This window comes from Tachyglossus aculeatus, chromosome X1 (assembly GCF_015852505.1).
Source record: "Tachyglossus aculeatus isolate mTacAcu1 chromosome X1, mTacAcu1.pri, whole genome shotgun sequence".
Taxonomy (NCBI): domain Eukaryota; kingdom Metazoa; phylum Chordata; class Mammalia; order Monotremata; family Tachyglossidae; genus Tachyglossus; species Tachyglossus aculeatus.
Window position 1 is genome coordinate 76,716,756 of NC_052101.1, and position 26,305 is coordinate 76,743,060.

At 39.6% G+C, this 26,305-nt stretch overlaps 1 protein-coding gene across 9 annotated transcripts in view; it reads left to right on the plus strand.

Annotated features, from left to right (window-relative positions):
• The window catches only part of ERC2 (ELKS/RAB6-interacting/CAST family member 2), a 1,114,913-nt gene that overhangs the window by 854,541 nt on the left and 234,067 nt on the right, over positions 1–26,305 (plus strand). For all 9 annotated transcript variants that reach the window (XM_038740432.1, XM_038740438.1, XM_038740433.1 and 6 more), the window contains one exon: positions 7,438–7,503. In XM_038740432.1, coding sequence (XP_038596360.1) covers positions 7,438–7,464 — 27 coding nt within the window. In that variant the 3' untranslated portion in view covers positions 7,465–7,503. The remainder of the gene's footprint in view (positions 1–7,437; positions 7,504–26,305) is intronic.

Consider the following 26,305-nt stretch of genomic DNA (forward strand, 5'->3'; position numbering starts at 1 on the left):
CTGAACCTTGAAGGTGGGGGAGTCAACACAAACAAAAGAAAACATTTCTTTAACACAATTAGTATTAATTAGTGGGTAATTCTGCAGATAGACAATATCAATTCTGAGGTTCATAAATGGTATTTTGTTAAATGCTTATTATGTGCAAAGCATTGTACCAAGCACTGGGGTGGATACAAGCATATTGAGGGTTTTTTTGATGGCATTTATTAAGCGCTTATTATGTGCAAAACACTGTTCTAAGCGATGGGGAGATTTCAAAGTGATCAGGTTGTCCCATGTGGGGCTCACAGTCCTAATCCCCATTTTACAGATGAGGTAACTGAGGCACAGAGAAGTTAAGTGACTTGCCCAAAGTCGCACAGCTGACAAGTGGCAGAGCCGGGATTTGAACCCATGACCTCTGACTCCAAAGCCTGTGCGTGGTCTTCCCACTGAGCCACGCTGAGTTGGACACAGTCCCTATCCCATGTGGGTTTCACAGTCTCAATCTCCATTGTACAGGTGAGGTAACTGAAACATATTCAAATGAAGTGACTTGCCCATGGTCACACAGCAGACAGGTGGCAGACCCCGAGTTAGAACCCATGACCTTCTAACTCCCAGGCCCGTGCTCTCTCCACTACACTATGCTGCTTTTATAAAAGGTGTGGGGAATGTGATAGATGATCAAGGCAATTGCCCTCCGGATCATAGTGCTACAGCACATAATCAGCATTACACTGCGGTAGTTTTGGCCATTAATGGGTCCATCGCATGTGCTTCTATCTCACCGCTGCACTCTTATCCATGTCTTACTTCTGGTCTGGAACCCCTCCCTCCTCATATCCGACAGACAGCGACTCCCTTCCACCCCAACCCCTCCAACCCCTTTCAAAGCCTTATTGAAGGCACATCTCCTCCAAGGTGCCTTCCATGACTGAGCCCTCCTTTCCTCTTCTCCCACTCTCTACTGCATTGCCCTGACCTGCTCCCTTTATTTGTCACTGCTCCCAGACCCACAGCACTTATGTACATATCTGTAATTTATTCATTTGTATTAAAGTCTTTCTCCCCCTCTAGACTGTAAGCTTGTTGTGGGCAGGGAATGTGTCTTTTTATTGTTGTACTTGCCCAAGCACTTAGTAAAGTGATCCACACACAGTAAGCACTCAAAAAATATGATTGATTGACTGACTAAATTTACTATGGGCTGCACCCCTGCCTATTTAATCACTCTTTGCAGTCCAAGTCCAGCAGACTGTAAGTAGAGCTACAGAAATCACTATCACTATAAACAGTTCTTCTGCACAGATTCTCTGAAGTCTTCAAACTGATTCTCATTCACCATTCATGATTATTTCAGAGAGAAACTTAGGAATATTAAAGGAAAAATAGAATAGGCTATAAAATGATTAAATTGGATAGTAAGAGTAATGATATTTATTAAGGACATGCTCTGTGCAAACCACCGTACAAAGTGCTCGGAAAGAAGCCCATTGTTGGGTAGGGACCGTCTCTATATGTTGCCAACCTGTACTCACCAAGCGCTTCGTACAGTGCTCTGCACACAGTAAGTGCTCAATAAATACGATTGAATGAATGAATATGCAGCTGGGAAATAGACATGGAGAGTTGATAGGCAAGAGACACATAAGGAGAGATGAAAGAAAACATTAACGTAATGTAAGAGAAAGACTTAGGAGAATGAGGGGAAAGATTTGTGGGGTACTGTGGCTAGAGAAGCAGAATTTTGGACTCCTTGAGGCTGAGAGTCCAGGGTCACAACTGTGGTTAACAGTGACCACTACGGCAGCAGCCACCAGTCTTCCTGAGGTTTTGTGGAGGCAGCACCAGGCTGCAGCTATGGATGCCTTTCTCTGTCCCACCAGGGTGGTGAAAGGTGTATTTGAAGCAGCATGGCTTAGTGGAAAGAGCACGGGCTTGGAAGTCAGAGATTGTGGGTTCTAATCCCAGATCTGCCACTTGTCAGCTGTGTGACCTTGGGCAAGTCACTTAACTTGTCTGTGCCTCAGTTACCTCATCTGTAAATGGGGGGTGAAGACTGTGAGACCCACATGATTACTTTGTATCTACCCCAGTGCTTAGAACAGTGCTTGGCACATAGTAAGCACTTAACAAATACCAATATTATTATTATTATTATTATTATTATAAAGTGTCCAAGCCTGGGAGTCAGAGACCTTGGATTCTAATCCTAGTCCTAGCAGTTGCCTGCTCTATGACTTAGGACAAGTCACTTAACTTCTCTGTGCCTCAGCTTCCTCATCTACCAAATGGGAATTCAGTACCTATTGTCCCTCTGACTGAGACTGTGAGCCCAACGTGTACAGGTACTGTGCTCAAACTTATTATCTTGAATCTACCCCAGGGCTTAGTACATGGTAAGCATTTAACAAGAACCATTTTTTTTTAAAGGCAGTTCAGAATAGAGGTTCCTTGGTAACATGGAAGAGAGCCGATTTGGGTTCTTGGAGAGGCAGCATGCTGGTCTGGTAGAGGGAGTTGCCGAGGATGCTGGATGTCACAGTGTGAAGGTGGTAGTTGTGGTGGTTTCATATGTCTATCTGGTAGATAAAGAGAGAGAGAGAGATCTGGAAGAGTGTTCTGCCACTAAGTAAATCCATACAGCTGCCAGATAGGGCATGCCTGGAGCAGCGTCCAGGGTGCCACAATGTAGTTCCTTGAGGGGTTATTTGAAGAAAAAGCAAGAGGTGTTAGATGGTATATCCATGAGGAGAATATCAGGAAGAGCAGCCATTCATCCAGCTGCTCCAAGCATTCATTACCTCCCACCTTTGGCACCAGAATACTGGGCTGAATAGATAGAGCATGGCATTTCTCATGTCCTTTTCATCTTACCTGCTAGAAAGTCTGGGACACTTCTATTTTCAGGAGGCATAACAGGCTACTGGAGTTATCACAAATGGCAAATTTCAGTTTGTGCTGCAAACCTTCCAGAGAACTTTGCAGTTCATCCATCTCAGTTCCTTCCCAAACCTCCTTGAAGCAACTCTGGCAAAGTTAATTTATTACTATTGGAAGATGCAGTGCATTATAGCAAAAATTGGCTGGTTAGAATTATTTTAGTTAAAAGAAAAAGAAAATCCTAACTGAATTCACACTGAAATATATGTTGTATAGCAAACCGTGAAAGGTTTTACTTAAGAATGAATGAGGAAGGCCCATCAAGTCTTCTTCATGACCTCATTTTAATCATAAAAAGGGCTCCATTTTTAGTTGTTATGATGGTTCCAAAATACTATGTCTGCATAAACCCCGTAGAATACACTGCCTGTGGTGTCTGAACCAAAGGCTTGAAAGAAACCACTTTCTGTTTTAAAGATGAAGCATCCTCTTCTGTGCTGTCCCCAATTAGCCAATAAAAAAGTGAGCATCAGTACATGCAGTACTGATTGAGGAGCCAACAGCGAGAGGTGTGAAGAGGCTTTGAGAGAAATCTCTGCTACGGAGAATTTGAATCCCAAGGAGAATTCTTTCTGGGATGAGCCAGGTCGTAAAAAGGAAGTATCCTTCATTGATACTTAGCAACACACATCAAATTTGAACACTATACAAACTCACAGAGGGAATAGGAAGGAGACTCAGTTTGAGGCCTGAAGGAGTATATGATCTTCTGGAGGAGAAAGAACCACCAATAACTACATATAAACAGTGACTGAAACATATAAATAATGTCACAGTAAAAGACATTAGCAGAAATGCAAGCTTAATTGTTAAGCAACCTGAGCAGTAAGAAGCAGGTTCCCATATTGAAAGTTTAGACTTGAACCCGGGGCAAACTTAGCTGTAGTCTGGAAAAGGCTCAGTCCCCCACTTTCCCAGGCTTAGCCCCTTTGTTTTTATTTTCACACGTGTCTGTAATTCCTGGCTCCAGCCAAGCCCACAGCTGGAACCACCATGAGAAAGACTGGCTGGACCAGAAACAGGATGCATCATAAATCCCACATTGAAATCCTGCTCTTCTGACACATTCAGCCAGATTCCCCGGCTTTGAAAAGTGAGATAAATGTCTGATAAGCATCCACAGTGGGTTGGAGGTGTGTAGCTAAATAAAGTCAGCATTCCAAGCATTGAAAACATTCTTCATTTCCACAAATGGAGTCTGGATTAAGATTACTTTATACAGAAGGCCCTGGCACTAAAGGAATGAAGATGGCTCTTTATGTGGGTATTTGGTCAGGATTAGTAATAGCATACTTCAACTTTGGTCAAACTAATAAAGCGATTTTATAATTTTAAAAAGCCTGCTTAACAAATCTGATATTGTTGCAGGTGTTTTTAGTGATATACTGAGGTTTGTGTGATGTTGTACCTTAAATAGTTTCTAAAACTTCTGACTCATCAGGATATCATATTGGATTATCATATTCATTGCTTTTTTGTTGTTGTTGTATTTGTTAAGCTCTTACTACGTTCCAGGCACTATATTAAGCACTGGGGCAGATACAAGCTAGTCACGTTGGACACGGTCCATTCCCCACATGGCATTCACAGCCCTAATTCCCATTTAGCAGAAGAGGTAATTGAGGCACAGAGAAGGGAAGTAACTTGCCCAAGATCACACAACAGACAACTAGCAGAGCAGGGATTATAACGCAGGTCCTTCTCAGTACCAGGCCCGTGCTGTATGCATAAGGCCATGCTGCTTCTCACCAGCTAATAAATGATTTACCCTTCAGTTTACATCAGGGCAAGTGATTTTCACCCATCAAGGATGCTTCAGTCACTTCACTCCTAATCAAAATTCCTAGGATGAAAAAATTAAGTAGACCTGATTTTTGAAGACACTGTACTTCAAAACTTAGGTTTCACCTAAAGAGCATGGGCAAGAGAGTCCCAGTTCAACCACTAAATTGTAGTCCCAGCTCAAACACTGGCCTGTTTTGTTCTGTCTTTGGACAAGTCAGTTTGGCCATTCATGCCTTAGTTTCCTCATCTGTAAATTGGGAATAACAAATTCCTGCCATTTCCTACCTAATATAGGTGTTGTGAGGATTATTGTGAGATAATTAATATGAAAAAGAAGTATGGCTTACTGGAAAGAACACAGTTCTGGAAGTTGGAGGAGCAAAGTCCTGATACCAAATTCATCACTTGCCTGCTGTGTGATCTTGGGCAAATCATTTAACTGTTCTGTGTCTTGGTTTTTGTCATCTACAGAATGGGGATATGATGCCTGTTCCTCTTCCCTTAAGACTGAGCCCCATGTGACATAGAAACTGCATCCCACCTGATTATCTTGTACCCCACCAGTTAGCTTAATTATTGGCACGTAGTAAATGTGTAATAAATACCATAACTATTAGTATTAGTATTAAACAAATGTCGAAAAATACAAAAGTTATATAAATTCAAGGTATTATTGTTATTTTTGTTGTTATTTTTCTACAGTTACTTTCTGCCCATCATAAGTTCTTCAGCAAAATTAAAAATCAATTTAGAAATTCAAAAACCCTTATTCTAAATATCATTTTATATTAGTTTCACCATCTTTACTTAAGCTTTGATATTAATGGTTATTGTGGATAAGGAACACAGGTGGTATCATGCACAAGTCAACATCCATAGAATCTACTGGAAAATTGGTCAAAAAAAGGCTCTCCTTATATATAACATGCCTGGTAAGAATAAAAAAGATTACAAATAGTATTAACTATGAATGGAAACATGAAAAAGTGATGCTTTTTGTGTAAAATATTCATTTTAAGAGAGATTATTCCTAAAAATATTTTAATGTGAACAATTGAAGCAGTGCAGCTGCAAATGTTTGGGAATACTTGGATTCCCCTTTTTTTGCTAACTTATGAGGTTTTATTTTTGTTTTTTTTCCAAATGGACACTAACCAAAACCCAACTAATTGTGTGATTAGGGTCAACTGCAGTATTTGATCTCCAGAGAAGACATTTTTGCCATTTGTTGCTTTCTCTTTTTTTTTTTTTGGATGAGCAAAGCTTAAAAATAAGAAACATTTCCAGTTAATTTTGGAAGAATTTATCCACATTTCTTCTTTTTTAAATGATAGCTAAGTTTATATTGGACTGTCATATTTCCTTATTTTATTCAGCAGTAAATGAGACATCTATCTTAACATCTGGCTTTTAATAACAGTTGACATCTGGGAGCACTTTTTACTCATACAATGAACTAGGAGCAGTAGGATTTTGGCAGAGTATATATTCAAGCTAAAATTCCTGTCTCTTTCAATCATAATTAATTACCACTTGTTTAATTTGCTTTTTTGGTATTTTATGAAGTGCAGGTAATTTGCATTAGGCTAGATTTGCAAATTAAGAAATGACAATGCATTTTGTATTATTGTGGTTCTGAAATATGTCATAAAATTCCCAGTCTATATTTTGTACTTTAAATGTGCAATGGAGTGAAGACTGGTCAAGGAGGAATGTGCTATGGCTGTTTGTTTTGAAGCCTGTTAGGAAAAAGTTTGCATTCCATTCTAAAATGAGTCAGGTCAGAGTTTGGGCAGACCACCACTCATCCTCCTTCTTCCTGAATTGGGCACAAAATACTCCTTCTCTGTAATAAATCCAATCAATTCACTTCAGAAATGGTGCAGAAAATAGGATTGGTGTGATAATGATAAATTAATGGGTAGAGAATGCTTCAAATTTTCTAGAAAAAATGGGTCAAATACTACCAATTACGGCTTCTTTTTGATCATGTACATATTTTCTAAACTGAATGTAGATTCATTAATATAAAAGATTCTGCACACAAGAAAATCAAGAGTATAAACTGTATGTATTTCATCATCCATCCGAAGTCTCCTACCTCATAATTGAAGTGTTCATTCACAGAGCACTGCCCACTTGTTTTTATGAATAGTATGTGGATCCAGATATTTAAATGTCAAGCTTTCCTCTCTGTAATCTTAAACAAAAATAGATCCAAATGTGACGAAGCACATTTTTTAAAAAAAATTTTGTTAGATATTCAACATATTAATTTTTCTCAACCTATAATAAATGCAAGAAACTATTATCCTCCTTAAAACATACTACAGGTAGTATGCATAATTCAAGAGTATTTTTATTTCTGTAAGTAGTTTTGTGCTTATCAAAAAAGTATAAATCATACAATAAATGTGTATTTAGATTTCATGGTTTTAAAAAACCATTTGTTAATATAGGCTAATTTTAATTGTATAATCCAATTTAGACACAAGGTTTGAGGTGGATGGATGAATTTTTGTGTGTGCTTCTTGCCCTAGATACAAATTTCATGCTGTTAATTTGGCAGGTTGATGGTGTAGTGTTTGAATTGCCATTTCTCTTTCTATTTTTAACGGTCAAGATCAGTTTGCTTTAAAATGCACCAAATTGTAACTTAACCTTTTCTTCTTTCATTCCAATGCTAACATCTTCTCTGTGCACCTCCTAATATCTGGTCTACAGGATGATGAGGAGGGCATTTGGGCATAACCGGCCCCCAAAACCAAAGTTCCAGTTTTGTCTTGAGGGGTGAGAAATCATCTTTTATATCATTTTTTAAAATTAAATTTTAGTATTGTATTGTGTGAGTGTTAGACTGTATTTATTTGTCACTTGTTACTGTTGTGTTGTCTGAACTTTAAATATCTCCTAGCATGTTCTCCAATATTATAGACCTTCATTTCTTGATTGGTATCTGCTCTTCAGATGTTAGAATATTGTTTCCTGAGAGAAATAATTCTTGTCTGAGTATTTGCATTTACACTTGGTATATGTTGTGGAAATTATAGAAATGCTCGGCGTTTGCCTGTCATGACACTCTGCAAGCCAATGCAACATGTGAATGAATACAAGAGTTTATATCACTTAAAATGCATGGAAATATTAGGTATATCCTAGGCATACATGCATGGCTTTGGGGAACTGTACAAAATGTCTAAAAATGTTGGGGCTCTGTGATTTATTTTACTTGCAAAAGCTGCTAGGAGCTTATGTAGTGATTAGTGACATACATATTGACAGATAAAGGAGGAATAAACCTGAGGAGAAATGAATAATAGTGGAAGAACATAACTCTTTAATGAATTAGTGAACTATTAGTAAGTCTTTTATTATTAGTATCATCTTTCCTGGTTTTGACATTTGGAGCCTTAAGAAGTCTTTCACCATGATTTGTGCCAATTCTGTTTTTCAAATGTCATGGCTAACACCCTCTGATAAGGACTATATCTACCTGATTAAATAAGTATCCTTCTTTGAATATAGATTACTACTGCATTGTAATTGAGTAATCAAGATTGTAACCAGCACATTTTAAAATTGAGAATATAAGGTATAGCTGTTGGGTATTGCCGCTCTCCAAAATATTTTAATCTGTGCAACTTCCCTTAAACATGAGGCTTTGTATTATGGAAGCTAACATCACACACAATTACCTGGACAATTATTTGGGACTTAATGATGTTCAAATGTAACACTTTACCCAGACCAAGGAATTTGGTAAATTTATGTGACACAGTTAAGCCTTACACTCTTGTTACACATACTGACTCATGAATGTAGCCATATTGGCTTCTAAAAAAATACAAAACATCACAATGCATAAGAAACATATTATGTTTGTTATACAAAAAAATCTTTCTATGGTTACTGAACACTAGACTTGGTAATCTTTGCCTGCATTTTTGTCTTTTATTAGCACTTGCAGAACTTTGGAATAAGATTTTTAGTTTCCTGATGCTCCCAGGTTGGGAGCTGGTGAATATCTAGTGGATTTTGTTCAGCAAATAATAGAGTCCTTTAGATTTCCTCTTCATATATATATATATGGTTTCATAATCTTAACAATACCCAGCACAGTTCCCACTGATGTGTACAATTTTATTGTCCTGTCTCATCAGGGATAGATTTGTGTTTGCTTTTCAGGTACAGAATCCCTTTCAGTGGAATAAAATGATGATAGTTTTTAGATTATCTTGCTGCTTGCTCAATTTTTAAATACCAGTATTTAAATATTTAATACTTTTAAATATTTAAAATTGTTAAATATCAGTATTTCAGATACTATTACCTTTTTTAGCAACAAAGAGAATGTAGCCACTTTAGTTTTTCGCATGAAATGCCTCATCCAGAAGGATAATGTTCAATGTGAGGTGAGAGGTGGATGGGGGAAAGAGATGTTTTGAAACACTGGACTATATCTCTGAAGGAACAAAAACAAATTAATGGCAGTGTCCAGTCGAAATTCATGAAGACAAAAAGTGCTAGACATTTAAAGACAATCATAGTCTGGGAGAAGAAACTATTTGATTTGTTTAGAAAATAAATGTTAAGAATAATAGAGTGCATTTGATAATGAATCAGTTTTACACAAGTTGTGGTAGCATTTATTCAGCCTCATTATTTCATAACAAGCAGGAGCCTGTTCCTGCTCAGTGAATGTATTAAGCAACAGCTCTTCATCATCATCAGTTTTTCACTTCCTGAATAAGCAAAGGATACCCAAGATCTATGTAGTGGCACTTTGTTGATTGTCATCATTTCACAGTAAGATGCAAGAGATAGTCTTACATATGTTCTTATACATGATGCCACATGCTGGACTGAGTATTGCCTTTGTTCTAAATCTTTCATCAACAATAAAGTCAATGTATCACATTGTGGCATCAAAGCACACAGATAATTAATAGCAAAATTTTGGAGAACTAAGAATCATGTTAGAAACATTATAACAACATTGAAGCAACTGTATCAGAGTAAAACACCCATGTACGTCCACCAATATAACCAATGAAAAGGAGTTTCCACAACATACTCTGTACCAGCCCACCATTAAGACTATAATTCTGCCAGCAGATGATAGTAAGATTAGGTTAATTGAATGCTTCTCAGATCAAAGAGCTACATACAGACAGAGATATTCAAGCAATGCATCATCATTATCATCGTCATAACTTGAATTTGTGTAATGCTAGTATTCTTCAAAGTATTTTCATATCAGTAATCTCTTTTTTGCCTCATGATAGTGTCTGAGATTTAGAGGTCTTATTATCCTCCTTTTTAAATACATGGAAACTAAGGCATATAAAATGATGTGACTCACTCCAGGTCACTTGGTGAGTGGTAAAGCTATAACTAGAATTTAGGTCACCTGATTCCCTGGGCCTTGCTCTTTCTACGAGATGACATTGTCTTGAAGTGGCTCATGACCTTGTCCAAGGGTATAATTTTCAGTGTATTCTGCACTGCTCTCCTTGAGGACCTAACAAAGAATCTGCAAGTTACCATCAGGACACAATTTTCAGTTCTTGGGGAAAATCTTTCAGATCCTTAGACCAGAAGCATCATCAGAAGTCCTTGGATCACTCACATAGTACCTTCCATTCACAGATAACCATGCTCTGGAAGTGTATACACAAGAAAACATACAGATAATAATGAAATTTTGCTCAAAACCAGAATAGTAATTTGGATTGATAATTAACCTGAAAGAGGACGAGGTTTTGTAACAGGGCTAAGCCTTACACAATCAAAAATCTCCATCGGTGACACAGAACTGAATCCTACCATAAATTCTTCTACCTAAGCATTATGCTCTCTAATGATGCAAGGAGAGACAAGGAGGTTTGAAAAGCAAATTATGAATGTCCTTTGAGTGACTCACAGAAAGTGGATGACACTAATACGGCATGAAGATTCATACCAAACTGAATTTCTGTAAGTTACTGTAGTATTCCACCTTCTATTTGGCTGGAAGAGCTGAATGTCCTACATTCGACTCCCAGAGTTGTTCCACAAATGCTATTTGTTTGTCTTACTTCAACACTGAATGGCCAAACAACCTCACAGACACTGAGTTCCTGGACTGCATTCATATCACTTTTGTTACATGTGAGAGGAAAGAGAGAATCAGAGCAGGATGGCTCAATAGATGCTTTATGAAGAGCAGATATGTGGTAACCATAAAGAGGGTTGACAGAAATTGCAGAAAAAGACAGTTCTACCTGACATGCAGCAATCGGAAATTGGGTAACTGTTTAGAACAGAGAATAGTGTGACACCAAGTGGGAGTAATGAAAGCAATACTATACCCCTTGGGTGACAAGTGCAGCAGTGCAGCAAGGGACAACGTTTACATGCACATGGAGCAAAAGGCCTTGTCTGTCACCCATTGGTCTTATCTCCTTAGTGAAGCAACTGGCCTTGAGGAAAGAGCATACCACTGGGAGTCAGTTAGGTCTGGTTTCTAATCCCTGCTCTGCTAGCTTTCAACTGTGTGACCTCAGGAGAGTCACAAGTTCTCTGTGCCTCAGTTTCTTCATCTGTAAAATGGGGATAAGATCCCTACTCTCCCTCCCCCTTGGGCTATGAGCCCCATGTGGGACAAGGACTGTGTCTAATCTGATTATCTTGTATCTCTACCCCCGTGGGTAATCCAGTACTTAATACACAGTAAGTCCTTAACAAATACCACAGCCATTATTATTAGTAATAATAATTATCACAGTATTAGCTGCAACTATTTGGTAGTTCCATCTTCAAAACCAAAAGACAACTATATATATGCATTCTTATTTTATCTTGTCACCTCTGGTGGATAAAGCAATTTTCAAAATCCAAATCTTATATTTTCTAAAGTAAATGTACATGAGAGCACAGATATCTTAGACATCTCCCATTTTGTGTCATTCAATTTTTCAAAAATGTGCACACATAACGAACACTCCCTAATGAGGTTCATCAGTCATTCCATTAATGTTATTACAAATTTAATAGACCTCTGAGAAATCCATTTATCTCTTTTACGATTTCTTTTAAAGGAGTTTGCTCAGGTATCCTAAGGCTTTTTTAATCATATTCTTAAGTATGAAAATAATAATATACTGTAAGTACATTCAATTTTGAGTAACCATTTCATGTTTTGAGTAATATTGCGATCCCTAGGGCATAGGGACAATGAATTTTACAGCTTATGAAGGATAATAATAGCACATTAAAATTAACTGCTTGGAATGTTTGATTTATTGCTCTTAAAAGAAAATTATAAGAAGGTGTATTTTCCCAAGCTCTATTAATAGGCTTATAATAGCATCAGAAAGTCCTTACTTGAATCTGGAGTACTTAAACAGAGGTGACTCCTAGGGTGGAAAAAATTTGTACCTCAAAGTTGAAATTGATGTGGGTGAATGTCTTCTTTGGTTTGTTTTGGAGCATACAGTTAGTCATTATCTATTTATTTCTATTTCTAGCCTTCAAAAATTGATTGGTTACTGAAATGCTAAATTGAATTTAGAAATTTAGTTGAATTTGCCTTGTTTAAGTCTGCCAGTCATACTGGGTTGTGCAAAGAAGAAAAGACATCGTTCCCTCACCATCAGACCCATCTGCCTTTTGGCTGCTCAAGGCAGTGAGAGCCTTAAGAATGCTTGGGTTTTGGTTAGAATAAACTTCATCATGTTTTTATCAAATCTTCTCTCCAAGCCTACAAGAGAGGAAAAGAGCAGATATTGAACTCAGAATAGAAGATGATACCTTAGAAATAAAAAGGATTCTCAAGAGATTATCAAAACAAGGGACAAATCCTACATATGAGAACTTTCCTTCCCAAAGCAAGAACAAGATATACAGCAGCTATGTAAATCATATCTCAAATACAAATAGCTTATGTTTCTATTTTGCAGCCAAAGCACATATGTAACTGTTATATACATATCCATATGTGTGTATACATATGTGCGTGTGTGTGTGTGTGTGTGTGTGTGTGTGTCTATATGTATACACATATATGGGTATATATATATATATATATATATAAAATACAGATCCTTTAATGATTGTTTACTTCAGGAGAAATTCTATCATATCACCCTGTAGAAGGATCACAGCTGTGATTTTGTCCAAATATACCTCTGTTTCTAGAATGAATTTTATTGTAACTTAAATTGCTACCATCCACTGTGCATAAGGATCACCTTGATGTAACTTTAGGCACTCGAGGAGGTGTTTCATCTGGCCATTAAGATAACATTTTATGGCCCTACTGCAATAACACACTAGTGACCTAAAGGAGTGAATGAACTTTCTTATGCACCTTGACTTATGACCAAAGAGGAATGTGGAAATTGGAGAGAGTGTGACAATTTTTACACATTTGAAATGACTAAGGAGAAGCAGCTTGCCTTTCCAGTTTGAGGGGAATAAATATTTTTAGTGGTGGACATCATACTTGGAAGACAGAAATTCTGGGCAACTGGAAGTTGCACTTAGGGACTTCAATTGAGAGCAGGATAGAAACTTCGCCCCACACTCCCATCCAGCCCCATGTAGGGTTGGGGCAAACTATGGTTGCAGCAGTGGTTGATGTTGCACAACCAGACTGTACGCTTGTTGCAGACAGGGTATGTGTCTTTTTATTGTTATATTGTACTCTCCCAAGCACTTAATACAGTACTCTGCACACAGTAAGTGCTCAATAAATATGATTGAATTGAATTGAACCAGTATCAGTGAATGAATATGTCTGATTTCCTGCCATTTCTTGCACTAGTTAACCACCAGTGACTCTCGGTAGAGCAAAACAGTGCTCTGCACACAGTAAGCGCTCAATAAATACGATTGATTGATTGATTCTCTCCTAGAGAAGCAAGTAGGGGGTTTGAAATCATGTGATTTGGGTGATTTGTCCTTGTTACAATAAGGCTGTGTCCTGTGGAAACTTTGATTTATCTTCCATAGGTGTCCCTTATCAATAAATCAATGGTATTCATTTAGTGCTTACTCCGTACATAGTACTGAACACTAAGCGCTTGGGAGAACACAATACAACAGAGTTGGTAGACGTGTTCCCTGCCTACAGGGAGCTTATTTGTCTTGTTGGAGATTGCCACATTTCTTTTGATTTTTGAAAATTGTTCAAAAACGTTTTCATTCGTATCATTCTGTGTAGTACCATTAACTTCCAGAAGACTGAGAGGTGATTTTTTTGTTTTATTGCAGCAAACTTTATGAAACTGTGTAAGTGTTTTGTCAACAAATAAAATTTTATTTCCACTAAACTGAAACATTTTCTCCTAAAGCATAGGATGAACTTCTTTATATGACTATGTCAGGCTTGGGTGGAAAATGAAAGGCAGTCAGAGTTTTAGTGTCACACTGAAACATTTGCACTGATGTTTTTAGCTCTTACTGTGAACTCTTGTAATATAGTAGACCTGGAACAAAAGATCATTTTTATTTCTCAAACCACTAGAAAGGAATAAGTCTTCTTAAATTGAAAACATATGCAAATTTTTAGGACTTGATTCATAAAAATACAGATGTGGGCATTAACATGTTTTGGCACTAAGCCTTGATGTTAGAAGATCCACTCGGTTCAAAATGAGAAATTCTAACTGTATAACCCCAGCATGTGGGTGACATTTCAGTAAGTGCAAATGTAAATCACACAGGATCTAGACACGAGGATAAAGCTATTTTTATTTTTTAGACCCAGAAGATGAGAGAAACTCCTTGGGCATGCTTCCACTCTAAAGCAATGAGAAAGAGGATGTTTCACTTCTGACCAAAATTTTACACTTCCTTCTATCTTACCCAGTAGAGAAGGTTTGTACCCTAGAGTGAACTTCCCTAGTTCACTCCTGACATCTAAAGGAGAGGGAATAATGACCTATTTTGTGGACAGAAATTGCAGAACAAAGCACAAAGGCTGAAGTATAAAAATAACAGAATATCTGTGAGTGAATGGCAGCTGATCTATAGATAATTCACATTGTAAAAACTGATGGAAAAAATTTCAAAAGGAGATGTCATATTGTACGTTTAGGAAGAGCACACTAATGACTATAAGAGAAGCAGCATGGCTCAGTGGAAAAAGCATGGGCTTTGGAGTCAGAGGTCATGGGTTCAAATCCCGGCTCTGCCAATTGTCAGTGGTGTGACTTTGGGCAAGTCACTTAACTTCTCTGTGCCTCAGTTACCTCATCTGTAATATGGGGATTAAGACTGTGAGCCCCCCGTGGGACAACCTGATCACCTTGTAACCTCCCCAGCACTTAGAACAGTGCTTTGCACATAGTAAGTGCTTAATAAATGCCATTATTATTATTATTATTATTATAAGTGTGTGCTTTTGCTACATAAGCATAATCAATCAATCCTAGGTATTGAGCACTTATTGTGTACAAAGCACTTTACTATGTGCTTGCAAGAGTACAGTGCAGCAAAGTAGGTAGACATGTTCCCTGCTCACCAGGAGCTTACAGTCTAGAGGGAGACAGACATTAAAATAAATTATAGATCTGTATATAAGTACTGTGGCTCTGAATATCAAGTGCTTAAAGGGTACTGATACAAGTGCATAGGAGACACAGGAGGGGAAGGGGAATAGAGGAAATGAGGGTTTAGTTGGGGAAGCTTCTTGAAGGAGATATGATTTTAGTAAGGCTTTGAAGGGGGGAAGAGTGGAGGTCTGTTGTATATGAAGGGGAAGGGATACTAGGTCAGCAGGAATTTGTGAGCAAAGGGTCAGTGGTGAGGTAGATGATAGATGATAGATAGATGATATTGAAGTATAGAAGTAAATTGACATTAGAGGACTGACATATGTGGACCTCAATACATACTGATTGAATGAATGAATGAATGAATGAATGAATGGAGTGGGTTGTAATAGGAAATTGGCAAGGGAAGGGAAGGGAAGGTAGGAAGCAAGGTGATTGAGTGCTTTATAGCCAAAGGTAAGGAGTTTCGGTTTGATTCAAGGTGGATGGATACTCACTGGAAATTCTTGAGGAGTGGGGAGACATGGACTGAATGTCTTTTTAGAAACAGGATCCAGGCAGCAGAATGATGTATGGACTGGAGAGGTGGAGTGACAGGAAGCAGGTAATGCCAGTAAAGAGGCTGATGCAGTAGTCAAGGCAGCATATGATAAGTGCTTGGATCAGTATAGCAGCAGGTTGGATGGAGAGGAAAGATCAAATTTTAGAGATGTTGTGAAGGTAAAACTAGTAGAATTGAATATGTAGGTTGAATGGAAGAGGTGGGTTGAGGATAATGCCAATGTTATGGACTTCTGTGTGGGACATTAGAAAGTCATGGACTATCCATGGATTAAAAAAGTCACATCTGCATAGGAAAGGTATTAGCTAGATGAATTAGGAATTCTTTGTCTTTCGAAGAGAGAGAAAATTGGAAACTATGTGTCATGGAAGCAGCATGGCTCAGTGGAAAGAGCACAGGCTTTGGAGTCGGAGGTCATGGGTTCGAATTCCAACTCCACCATATCTGCTGTGTGACCTTGGGCAAGTCACTTAACTTCTCAGCCTCAGTTACCTCGTCTGTAAAATGGGGATTAAGCATGTGAGCCCCACGTGGGACAACTTGATCACCTTCTATCCCCCCCAGCACTTAGAACAGTGCTCTGCACATAGTAAGCGCTTAACAAATGCCATCATTATTATTATTATTATTATTATTATTATGGAAGGACCAATTTAGTTGGTTATGAATATTAGCATTGGTTTCTTAAAAAGTAAAACAATAGTAACCCTACAAGACTTTTCAGTGTAGCACACTCTTAGAACCAGTCTGTTGTGTCACAGCCAAGGAGGTTTTCTAAGATGACAGGAGATGGCACTCTTGAAGACAATGAAAGTACTGAAATGAGGGAATTTTTGTAAAAAGTAAACCTGCCCATAGATTCCTAGCCTGCCCATTTCTGGCTGCAAATCCTTGGCAGAGGCTAAGAAAAGAGAGAACTGGAGTCTTGGATCCTTTTTTTTTCCATGATATTAAGCACTTACTATGTGACAGACACTGTTCTAAGCACTGGGATAGATACAGACTAATCAGATTGGACAAAGTCCATGTCCCATACAAGGCTCACGGTCTTAATCCCCATTTTACTGATGAGGTAATTGAGGCACAAGAAGTGCAGTGAGTTGCCCAGTGCACATAGCAGACAAGTGGCAGAGCTTGAAAGGGATTGAATAAAGTGAGGCTCAGGGGAGCTAGAAGACAGTGAGGAAACTAGTAGCAGCATGAATCAGAACAATTTCCACAGCTTTTTTCAGATCTATGTGCCATTTCTCTGTCCGTGTAGCTACAGGCAGGAGACCATGCTTTAGGAGACATACTTGAAAAGCCATACAATCCATTATGAATCACATCCTCTGGTCTGTTAGCTCATCCTCTAGTTTCTACACTTCTTGTGGGCAAAGGATCTTGTCTACCAACTTGTACTGGACTCTCCCAAGTAAATTCCCAGTGAATACCATTGATGGATTAGTTGTTTAGCTGGTTCTTTCTGCTCAATGCAGTGGACTGACGTTGTGTGAAGATAACCAAGATTATGCCGCATCCTACACACTACCAAATATTTTCTTGGGCAGTATGGAAGTTCATGCTGTCACTGAATTTGATTTTATTACCCAGTTAGTACCCCAGTCAACAATGCTAGTGAAATGAAAATGGGCACTAGCAAATTTGGAGAGCAGAATAAGCCCAGCATGCAGCAAAAATCACATTCTGTGGGTGATTGCATTTACCATTACTGCTACCTTTTTTTTGGCATGATATTAAACACTTACCAAATGTCAGGTATTGTTCTAAGCACTGGGATAGAGGGTACTAGATGCCTAAAACTCAACTGCTCATCCTTTCTCATAAACCAACTCCAACTCCCAACGGATCCTGACCTAGAGGATTACACCATGATGTAAACATTGACTCCTCTCTTTTATCGCCCTCATTTGATGTTATCTCTTATTTCCCAGATATCCCCCTCCCTTTTCACTCTTAGGACTCAGTTTAGAAGTCAGGCTGACCTGGCTCAAACTCTTGTCAGAGCCTGTCTGGATTAGGGTAATTTTTACCAGTCTCACTGTGTCCAGTCTCTCCCATTTTAGGTCTATCATACATGCAGCTATGAAGTTCATATTCCTAAAACACCATTTACAGTTCATCACTCTGCTCCTCGAAACCTCCAGTGGCAACCCATTTCCTTCTGCTTCAAACAGAAGTTTCTTCCGCTACACCCCAACTCACACTCTTCACTCCTCCCGAGCAAACCTTTACTGTACTTCAGTCTTGATTCTCCTGTCTCTTTCCTACTTCTCAGACCCTTCTCCATATAGGATTCCCTCCCCTCACCCCGACCAAATCTGCCAGATTATATTTTCCCTGCCTTAAAAAAACTCCTAAAAAAACTAATTCCGCTCTGAAGCATTCATCATCTAATCCCAGTTTCCCATCAACCACCCTAGTGCACACATCCATATCTGGATCCCTCTCACAATGCCTCCTTTAATCACTGGGAAATTTGAAGAGTCAGTGGGGAAGGCTCCACACAAACCATCACTACACTGGGAAAAAAAGCTCCAACTCATATCCTACTGCTGTGGAATTAGCTCTTTCCAGTACCCCTGAACAAAAATCCTTTGCAACTAGGCAGTTCAGAATGCTGTTGGTTTGTTGTCAGGGCAAACACTTTGGTACCATCGTTAGTGTATCTTCCCCAACAATATAAATAAATGTGTAAAGGATACAGGTAAACTCACGGCAGCTCCCATATTTGCCAAGCGAATCCTACTGGAAGATACCAATATATATTCATTTTTCGTTTCTTTTTTTCTTCTGAAGGCCTTACTCTAGAGGCAAGATGGAGGTGGATAAATGGAAGGGGGAACAGGGATACAAGCAGAGAAGAGAATTCAAGTAGTCTTTTTTTCATTTTCTTCTTTTTATTTTTTTTTGTTGTTGTTGTCTTTTCCCACTTGTCTGCTGTGTAAATTCCAGGTGGGCAGGTAATGTATTTCCCAACTCTGTTGTATTGAAGTTTCCCACGTGCCTAGTACAGTGCTCTATATTCATTCTCTCAAACTTTTTAGATGTTATTTTGAGGGGTTTTTTTGAGAACTCCTAGGGATGTAAGTAAAGGTGTTTCTATTCACAATTAACGTGAGTCAGAGTTCTGGGAGAGGCAGGGAAGGTCCATAATCATGAAAAGTGCATTGCTTCCCCAGGTTAGGCATGTGTGGAGCACAACTATATTGGGGGGTGGGGCCCCAGAATAACACTTCCACTCCCTTCCTCCACCCATCCCACTTTCAGTTCTCTCCAGCTGCCTGCTGAAACTTTGAGGGACATTCAAGTCAATCAATAAATCAGTAGAATAGCACTAAGTGTTTGTGAAAGTGCAGTGGATGGTGGGAATGGGATTGCTAGCTGGGTTGTAATGAAAGCAATCATTCAATTTCTTTGTGCCTCAGGTTTCTCATGATAACAAAACAATTGATAAAGCAGTCAGTGAGTTTCATATCATCCAACGAGGTGAGCCTCAGAGCTCCTTCTGCCCCACTACAGGGAAGGCACCCTGAAAGACCCTACCCACCTGATAATTCCTTCACCCCTTGGGGTGCCCTGCTACCACTCCTTACCTCACCAGCTGTTACTACTGCCTTGCTATTGCTGCCTAACAGGTAGTTACTGAATATTTATTGGGTGCAGAGCACTTTGCCAAGTGCTTGAAAAACTACAACAGAGTTGGTAGATATGTTCCCTGACCACAAGAAGTTTGTCTAGAAGGGGAGACAGACATTAAATTACATTACACATACATGCATAAGTGCTGAGGGTGGGGTGAATATCAAGTCATTAAAGAGAACAACTCTATTTGTACAAGCTAGAGTTGGCATAAAAGACAAATCAAGGTTAGGCATAAGAATAGATGATCAGAATGATGAACCGATCTGGAAAAAAAAGACCAATTTAATTCATACTGTTTAAGTTGGGTGTTACACTTTCAGACATCTTCTCCAGTGCCTAGGACAGTATTCACCACAAACATACGTCTGAGTGACTCATGCTTCAGAGAGAGATGAGAGACAGAGTCTAAAACACGTGGCTTCTTATTAATTCACAAATAACTGAAAATGGGAGAATGGCATACTTTGAATGTTTGTCAGTTTTCTCTTACAAACTACCCCAGCCTCCATGTTGCCCCATGCTGGCCGAGTCAGAAAACCTTCAGAATAAAGAATAGATCTTTATTCAGAGAAGCAGCGTGGCTCAGTGGAAAGAGTCCGGGTTTGGGAGTCAGATATCATGGGTTCTAATCCCGGCTCCACCACTTGTCAGCTGTGTGACTTTGGGCAAGTCACTTCACTTCTCTGGGCCTCAGTTACCTCATCTGTAAAATGAGGATTAAGACGAGCCCCTCGTGGGACAACCTGATCACCTTGTATCCCTCCAGCACTTAGAACAGTGCTTTGCACATAGTAAGTACTTAAAAATACCATTATTATTATTATTATTATCTTAGGGGGGAAAAAGGGACTTCTTTAGTTCTCTTCTCCACCTGCCTGCCCACCCCAAACCCTCATTTCTCCACCTCCATCTTATCTCCAGAGCGAAACTCTTCCTCTGGGGTCTTGGCCCATCTCCCAAAGAGCAGCCTCCATGTCACTCTGCTCAGGCTGCAGGACTGTGTTGACAAGGAGAGTGAAGACACTCTCCTTGGCCTGGGATCTGGGAACCATCTGGATGGCATCACAGGACTTTCAGCTGTAAGTTCTATCTCTCTCTTCCTTGGCACTGACCCCCTGCTCAGGAAAGTCCTCAAACCTCGTGATTTAAACTTTGCAGAGATTTGATGGAGTGACTCAGTGCTTGGCACATAGTAAGCGCTTAAGTACCATAATTATTATTATTACCACTGCTCAAGTGGATCATCTCAAAGATTCATGCTCCATCATCATATCGTAGAATAAAGTCCAGATAAAAGTCATGGAACCAACGGAACGACCCTCATCACAAATAAGAGATCCTACATAGATGGCAAGGACACTATAAATAATACCTGAATGTGACTTCACTACAGAGGAAGAGACCTTTCAAAACTTAGAAAATCATCAAGAATGTGAACCATTCAATCAACCATCTTCATCGAGCACCTACTGTGTATAGAACACTGTATGAGACACTTGGGAAATCACAGTACAATAGAATTGAAAGGTGTGATCTCTGCCCACAAGGAGTTTACAGTCCGTCTACTGGGAGAGGCAGACTTTAAAATAAAAGGCATATGTGAATATGTAAACATTAGCCCAAACTTTTGAGGAAGTAAACTCTGCAGTGAAAGCCATGAAAAAGGACCCCAAAGTGATGACATTCCTGCAGAAATCTGAAAGGAAGGGAGGGGGACCTAATCATCAGACATCTGCTGAGCTTTTCTTAACATGTGGATCACTGAGGAAATTCCACTGGACTTCAAAGGCACCGCAATAATCACCATCTTCAAGAAAAAAGGAGAGAGATCTGACTGTGGAAACTACAAGGAAATCTCTCTGCTTTCCACTGAGGCAAGATTCTAGACTTGACAACATTTGAAGAAAAAGAATGGCCTCTACCCTAATCCTCCTGGAGTCCTCAGTTAGGCACTTCCTTCTCCTAGAAACCCCCTCTGGCCTTAGTTTTGTTGACATGGTGCTCTTCTGATCCTCCTCCTACTTTTAAGACTTCTCCTTTTCATTTCCTGTGCTGACTCTCCTTTTGCTTTTCACCCTGCAGCTGTGAGTGTCTCATTAGACATTGTTCTGGGTTCTCTACTCACATCGGTTCTACAAAGAAACATTGTTTTTATGAACTACAAGCCAGGTGAAGTCTTCCAAAATGAACAGATAAGTGGCTGCAGTGTCTTGTCACCTCATTCATTTTCTAAGTGGTTTATACTATCCAGTCACCACCCTAGCAACAAGGAGGCAGAGAGGGGGAAGAGGGCGAGGGAGGTGGGACATTCAGTGATCCCTGCTCTTACTCCTCCTGCAGCGGCTCACCTTCAACTGGTCGAGGAGCTCAGATTTGGGGTTCCCAAGCACATGTGTAATCCAATCCAAACTACTTTAGGCAATTTGCACTTGTATTCCTCATCACCTCACTGATGGCTCTCCCCATCACATGGCTGAAACATCTACCTCCATGAAGGTGACTCCCAACCTATTTGGCTATCCTCAAACACCTTCCTTCCTTCCTCATAATTCTACATTTCCTCCTGTTTCCAGGACACCTCCTTGTGGATGACTTCCAGTACCTTAAAGCTATAACATTCAGCAGCACCAATGTCCTCCATGTCCCACAAACCTACAAGCTTAGAGTCACTGTTAACTTCTCTCTTTCACCTACCACATTCGACCTTTCTATAAATTCTGCCCTTTTTTCTGCACAATATTTCCCAGATCTGCTATACCCTTATAGCTACCATCCTGCTCCAAGCTCCCAACTGGATTATTTCATCAACTTCCTTATTGGTCAGTCTGGCTCCAGGTGCTTCCATATTTGTCACTCTAATGGTTACTAATTACTCTCCAATGTGATTAGTTATTGGTTACTAGTAATTTGTAATTGGTTAATTGGTTATGAGTACTATCCCAAGCACATAGTACAGTGCTCTGGGTAGGGACCGTCTCTTTGGGTAGGGACCGTCTCTATATGTTGCCAACTTGTACTTCCCAAGTGCTTAGTACAGTGCTCTGCACACAGTAAGCGCTCAATAAATACGATTGAATGAATAAGTACGATTGAATGAATAAATGCTCTGCACACACTAAGTGCTCAATAAATATGTTCTCTGCACATAAAACATATTCCTTATTACTGCTTTCAGGCCTCTTTGCCAACACTTTACTTTATGCTTTCTTTTCCAACACCCTGGATTGTCCCTAACTGGACCTCAACCTAAACTATCCTCTGACCAATTTGCACACCCTTATTCATTCATTAATTTATTCATTCATTCAATCGTATTTATTGAGCGCTTACTGTGTGCAGAGCACTGTACTAAGTGCTTGGGAAGTACAAGTCGGCAACATATAGAGACGGTCCCTACCCAACAGTGGGCTCACAGTCTAGAAGCAGTCTACTCCTGCTTGGAACTCCCTCCCTATTCAAATCCACAAAACCTGTCCCTCCCTACCTTCAAAATCCTATTATTAATAATGATAATAATGGTATTTTCTAAGTGCTTACTCCATTCCAAATACTGTAATAAGCACTGGGGTAGAAAAAAGACAAGATGGGACAGAGTCCCTATCTTACATGGCACTCACAATATGAACAGGAGGGAGCATGGGTAATAAATCCCCATTTTGTAATGTGGAAACTGAGGCACAGAGAAGTGCCTTGCAAGGCTCAGTGGAAAGAGCATGGGCTTGGGAGTCAGTGGTCATGGGTTCTAATCCCGGCTCTGCCGCTTATCGGCTGTGTGACTTTGGGCAAGACACTTAGCTTCTCTGTGCCTCAGTTACCACATCTGTAAAATGGGGATTAAGATTGTGAGCCCCAAGTGGGGCAACCTGATCATCTTGTATCACCCCAGTGCTTAGAACAGTGCTTTGCACATGGTAAGTACTTAACAAATCCCATCATCATCATTATCATCACATAGCAGTCAGGTGGAAGAGCTGGGATTCAAATCCAGGTCCTCCAATTCTCAATCCCGGAGTTTTTCCACTAGGCTATGTTGCTTCTGAAAAGGCACCTCCTCCAGGAGGCATTCTTGAATAATCCCTTCACAAGCTATATTATGTCACCAGCTACCCTTCACACTCATAAATATCTATTTATTCATATCTTGATAACTTTTGTTGTTACTAGTTAAATCTTTTTCATATCTCTTACCCTTTGTTCCCATTCTATGTGTACAATTTGTGTCTGCTTGTCTTTCCCATACATATACAAGTTCTTTCAGGGGAGGGGGCTTTGTCTTTTACTTCTACTTTTTTTTCCTAGCACATGGTACATTTTTCTCCACACGGTAGGTATTCAAATAATAATGCAGACAGTTTTGATGGTGTAACATTATGCCATTTAAGAGCAATGATCATTTTCTCAATCTTTCTGTTAATTCTAACATTATGATTATGAGATCTCCCTTTTCCCTAAACCTGACAGAGATCAGATTCTCCCATTCTGGGAATATAAATTATTACCACCAAAAACCTAGGCATAGCCTTGTTACTGCATGCTTAGACAATGAAGGAATAAAAGAAAGCACTATGTAAATTGGATTGCTTCAGGAATTGGTTTTCATTCATTCAATCATATTTATTGAGTGCTTACTGTGTGCAGAGCACTGTACTAAGCGCTTGGGAAGTACAAGTTGGCAACATATAGAGACGGTCCCTACCCAACAGTGGGCTCACAGTCTAGAAGGGGGAGACAGACAACACCTAGAGGGAGGATCAATCAACAGTATTTATTGAGCACTTATTGCATGCAGAACACGGTACTGGGCACTTGGGAAAGTACAATACAATATAGAATTAGACTCAATCCCTGTTCACAATGAGCTTGCAGTCTACAGGGGATTGCTAAAGATTCCAAGTGGGAGGTAATAGTTTACGACACGTGTAGAGGACCGAGAGACCAGAGATCTCTTTTGGCTCAGAGGACAGTTTTTGAGGATGTAGGTAGCACAATGGGATGTTAACAAAGAAATTTAGAGGGAGAGATGTTAAATCAAGGGAGCTTGTTAGAATTACCAAATGAGTGGATAAAGGCAATTCAGGAGTGAAATATGTTAGATTTGAACTGTTCTATAGGATTTGATAGTTCTTCTCATGAAAATTCCTGTCAAATTAATTCACGTGGGCTTGGATAATGCTACAGGCTCCTGGACTGAAACCAAGATGAAAAAACTTAATCAAAGAAAATGATAAATGGCCATGTAGCCAGTCAAGGGGAGGTGTCTAGTAGAGAGAGTTATTCTACTATATTACATCTGTACAATACTAGCATTGGCATCCAGGGAGGAAACTTGCTTCTTCCAGTCCTTTATCATTTGCTGTGGAGTGGAGTGTTAGATCTGTTCCTGTTTAACCTCTTTATTAATGATCTGTAGGAGGGAGAAAACAGCATGTGAGTGAATGTTGCAGATGACACTAATTTGGGAGGTGTTGGAAACACCAGAAAGGTCAAAGAAATAGTACAAATGGACTCTAAAACAGTTAGGGACGTGGAGTGACTATAATAACATGAAATTCAGCTTGGAAAAGTCCAGACTTCCACATCTGGTGAGAATTAATCTGAGGTGCAGATATTCAGTGGATGGGAGGACTAAGAAAAAGCGAGGCATGAAAGAAAAAAAAAGTGATAAAACTGAAAACAATTGAATAAAAGTCCACTATATGAATGGGTTGGGGAAAGATGAGTGCTGTTTTTGGTTATATTTGAAAAGACACCTTATGTTATACCACTAATATTCCATCTTCTGTTACCCTGATGATCTTTAAGATTTGCACACCCCAGAGAAGAATCAATAAAATTCAGGGCACAGAAAAAAAATCATTGAGTAGTGAAACTTTTTTAAAGGAAAGCAACACAATTCAAGGGATGCTCCATTTGAGACATGATGACAAATGTCATTTAAATAATTTCTAAGGCAGTGAGGCAATAGGGAAAAGTTTTGAAGGCAGTATAGCTTGGGAAAAGATCACAGGACTGGGAGTCAGGAGACCAGATTCTAACCCTGGCCCCACTTCTTCCCTGCATGTAACTTTTGGGCAAGTCACTCAATCTCTCTGGACCTCAGTTTACTCATCTGTAAAACGAAGCTGATACCTGTTCTCCCCACCTATTAGATTGTGAGCCCCACGTTAAATCACATTATCGTTAAATCATCTCTCATTCAACCGACATATTCCATCTATCACTAAGTCTTGTCGGTTCAACCTTCACAACATCACTAAAATTCACCCTTTCCTTTCCATTCAAACTGCTACCACATTAGGGGCACAGTGAACCTGCAGACTAATAAGCATGGTTTAGTGGCTAGAGCCCAGACCTGGGAGTCAGAAGGCCATGGGTTCTAATTCCGGCTCTGCCACTTGTCTGCCGTAGGACCTTGGGCAAGTCACTTCACTTCTCTGGGCATCAATTACCTCATCTGTAAAATGGTGATTGAGACTGTGAGCGCTGTGTGGACACGGACTGTCAGGTCCAATTTGCATGTATCCACCCCAGTGCTTAGTACACTGCATGGCACATACTTAAGCGCTTAACAAATACCAAAGTTAAATGCCATACTTATCCTATCCCACATTGATTACTGTATCACCTCCTTGCTGATTGCCCTGTCTCCTGTCTCTCTCTACCCACCCCAATCCATACTTCACTCAGCTGCCCAGATCATTTTCCTACAAAAACATTCAGGTCATGTTTCCCCACTCCTCAAGAACCACCGGTGATTGTCCTTCTACTTCTGCATCAAACAGAAACTCCTTACCAATGACTTTAATGCACTCAAGCACCTTACCCCCTCCTACCTCACCTTGCTGCA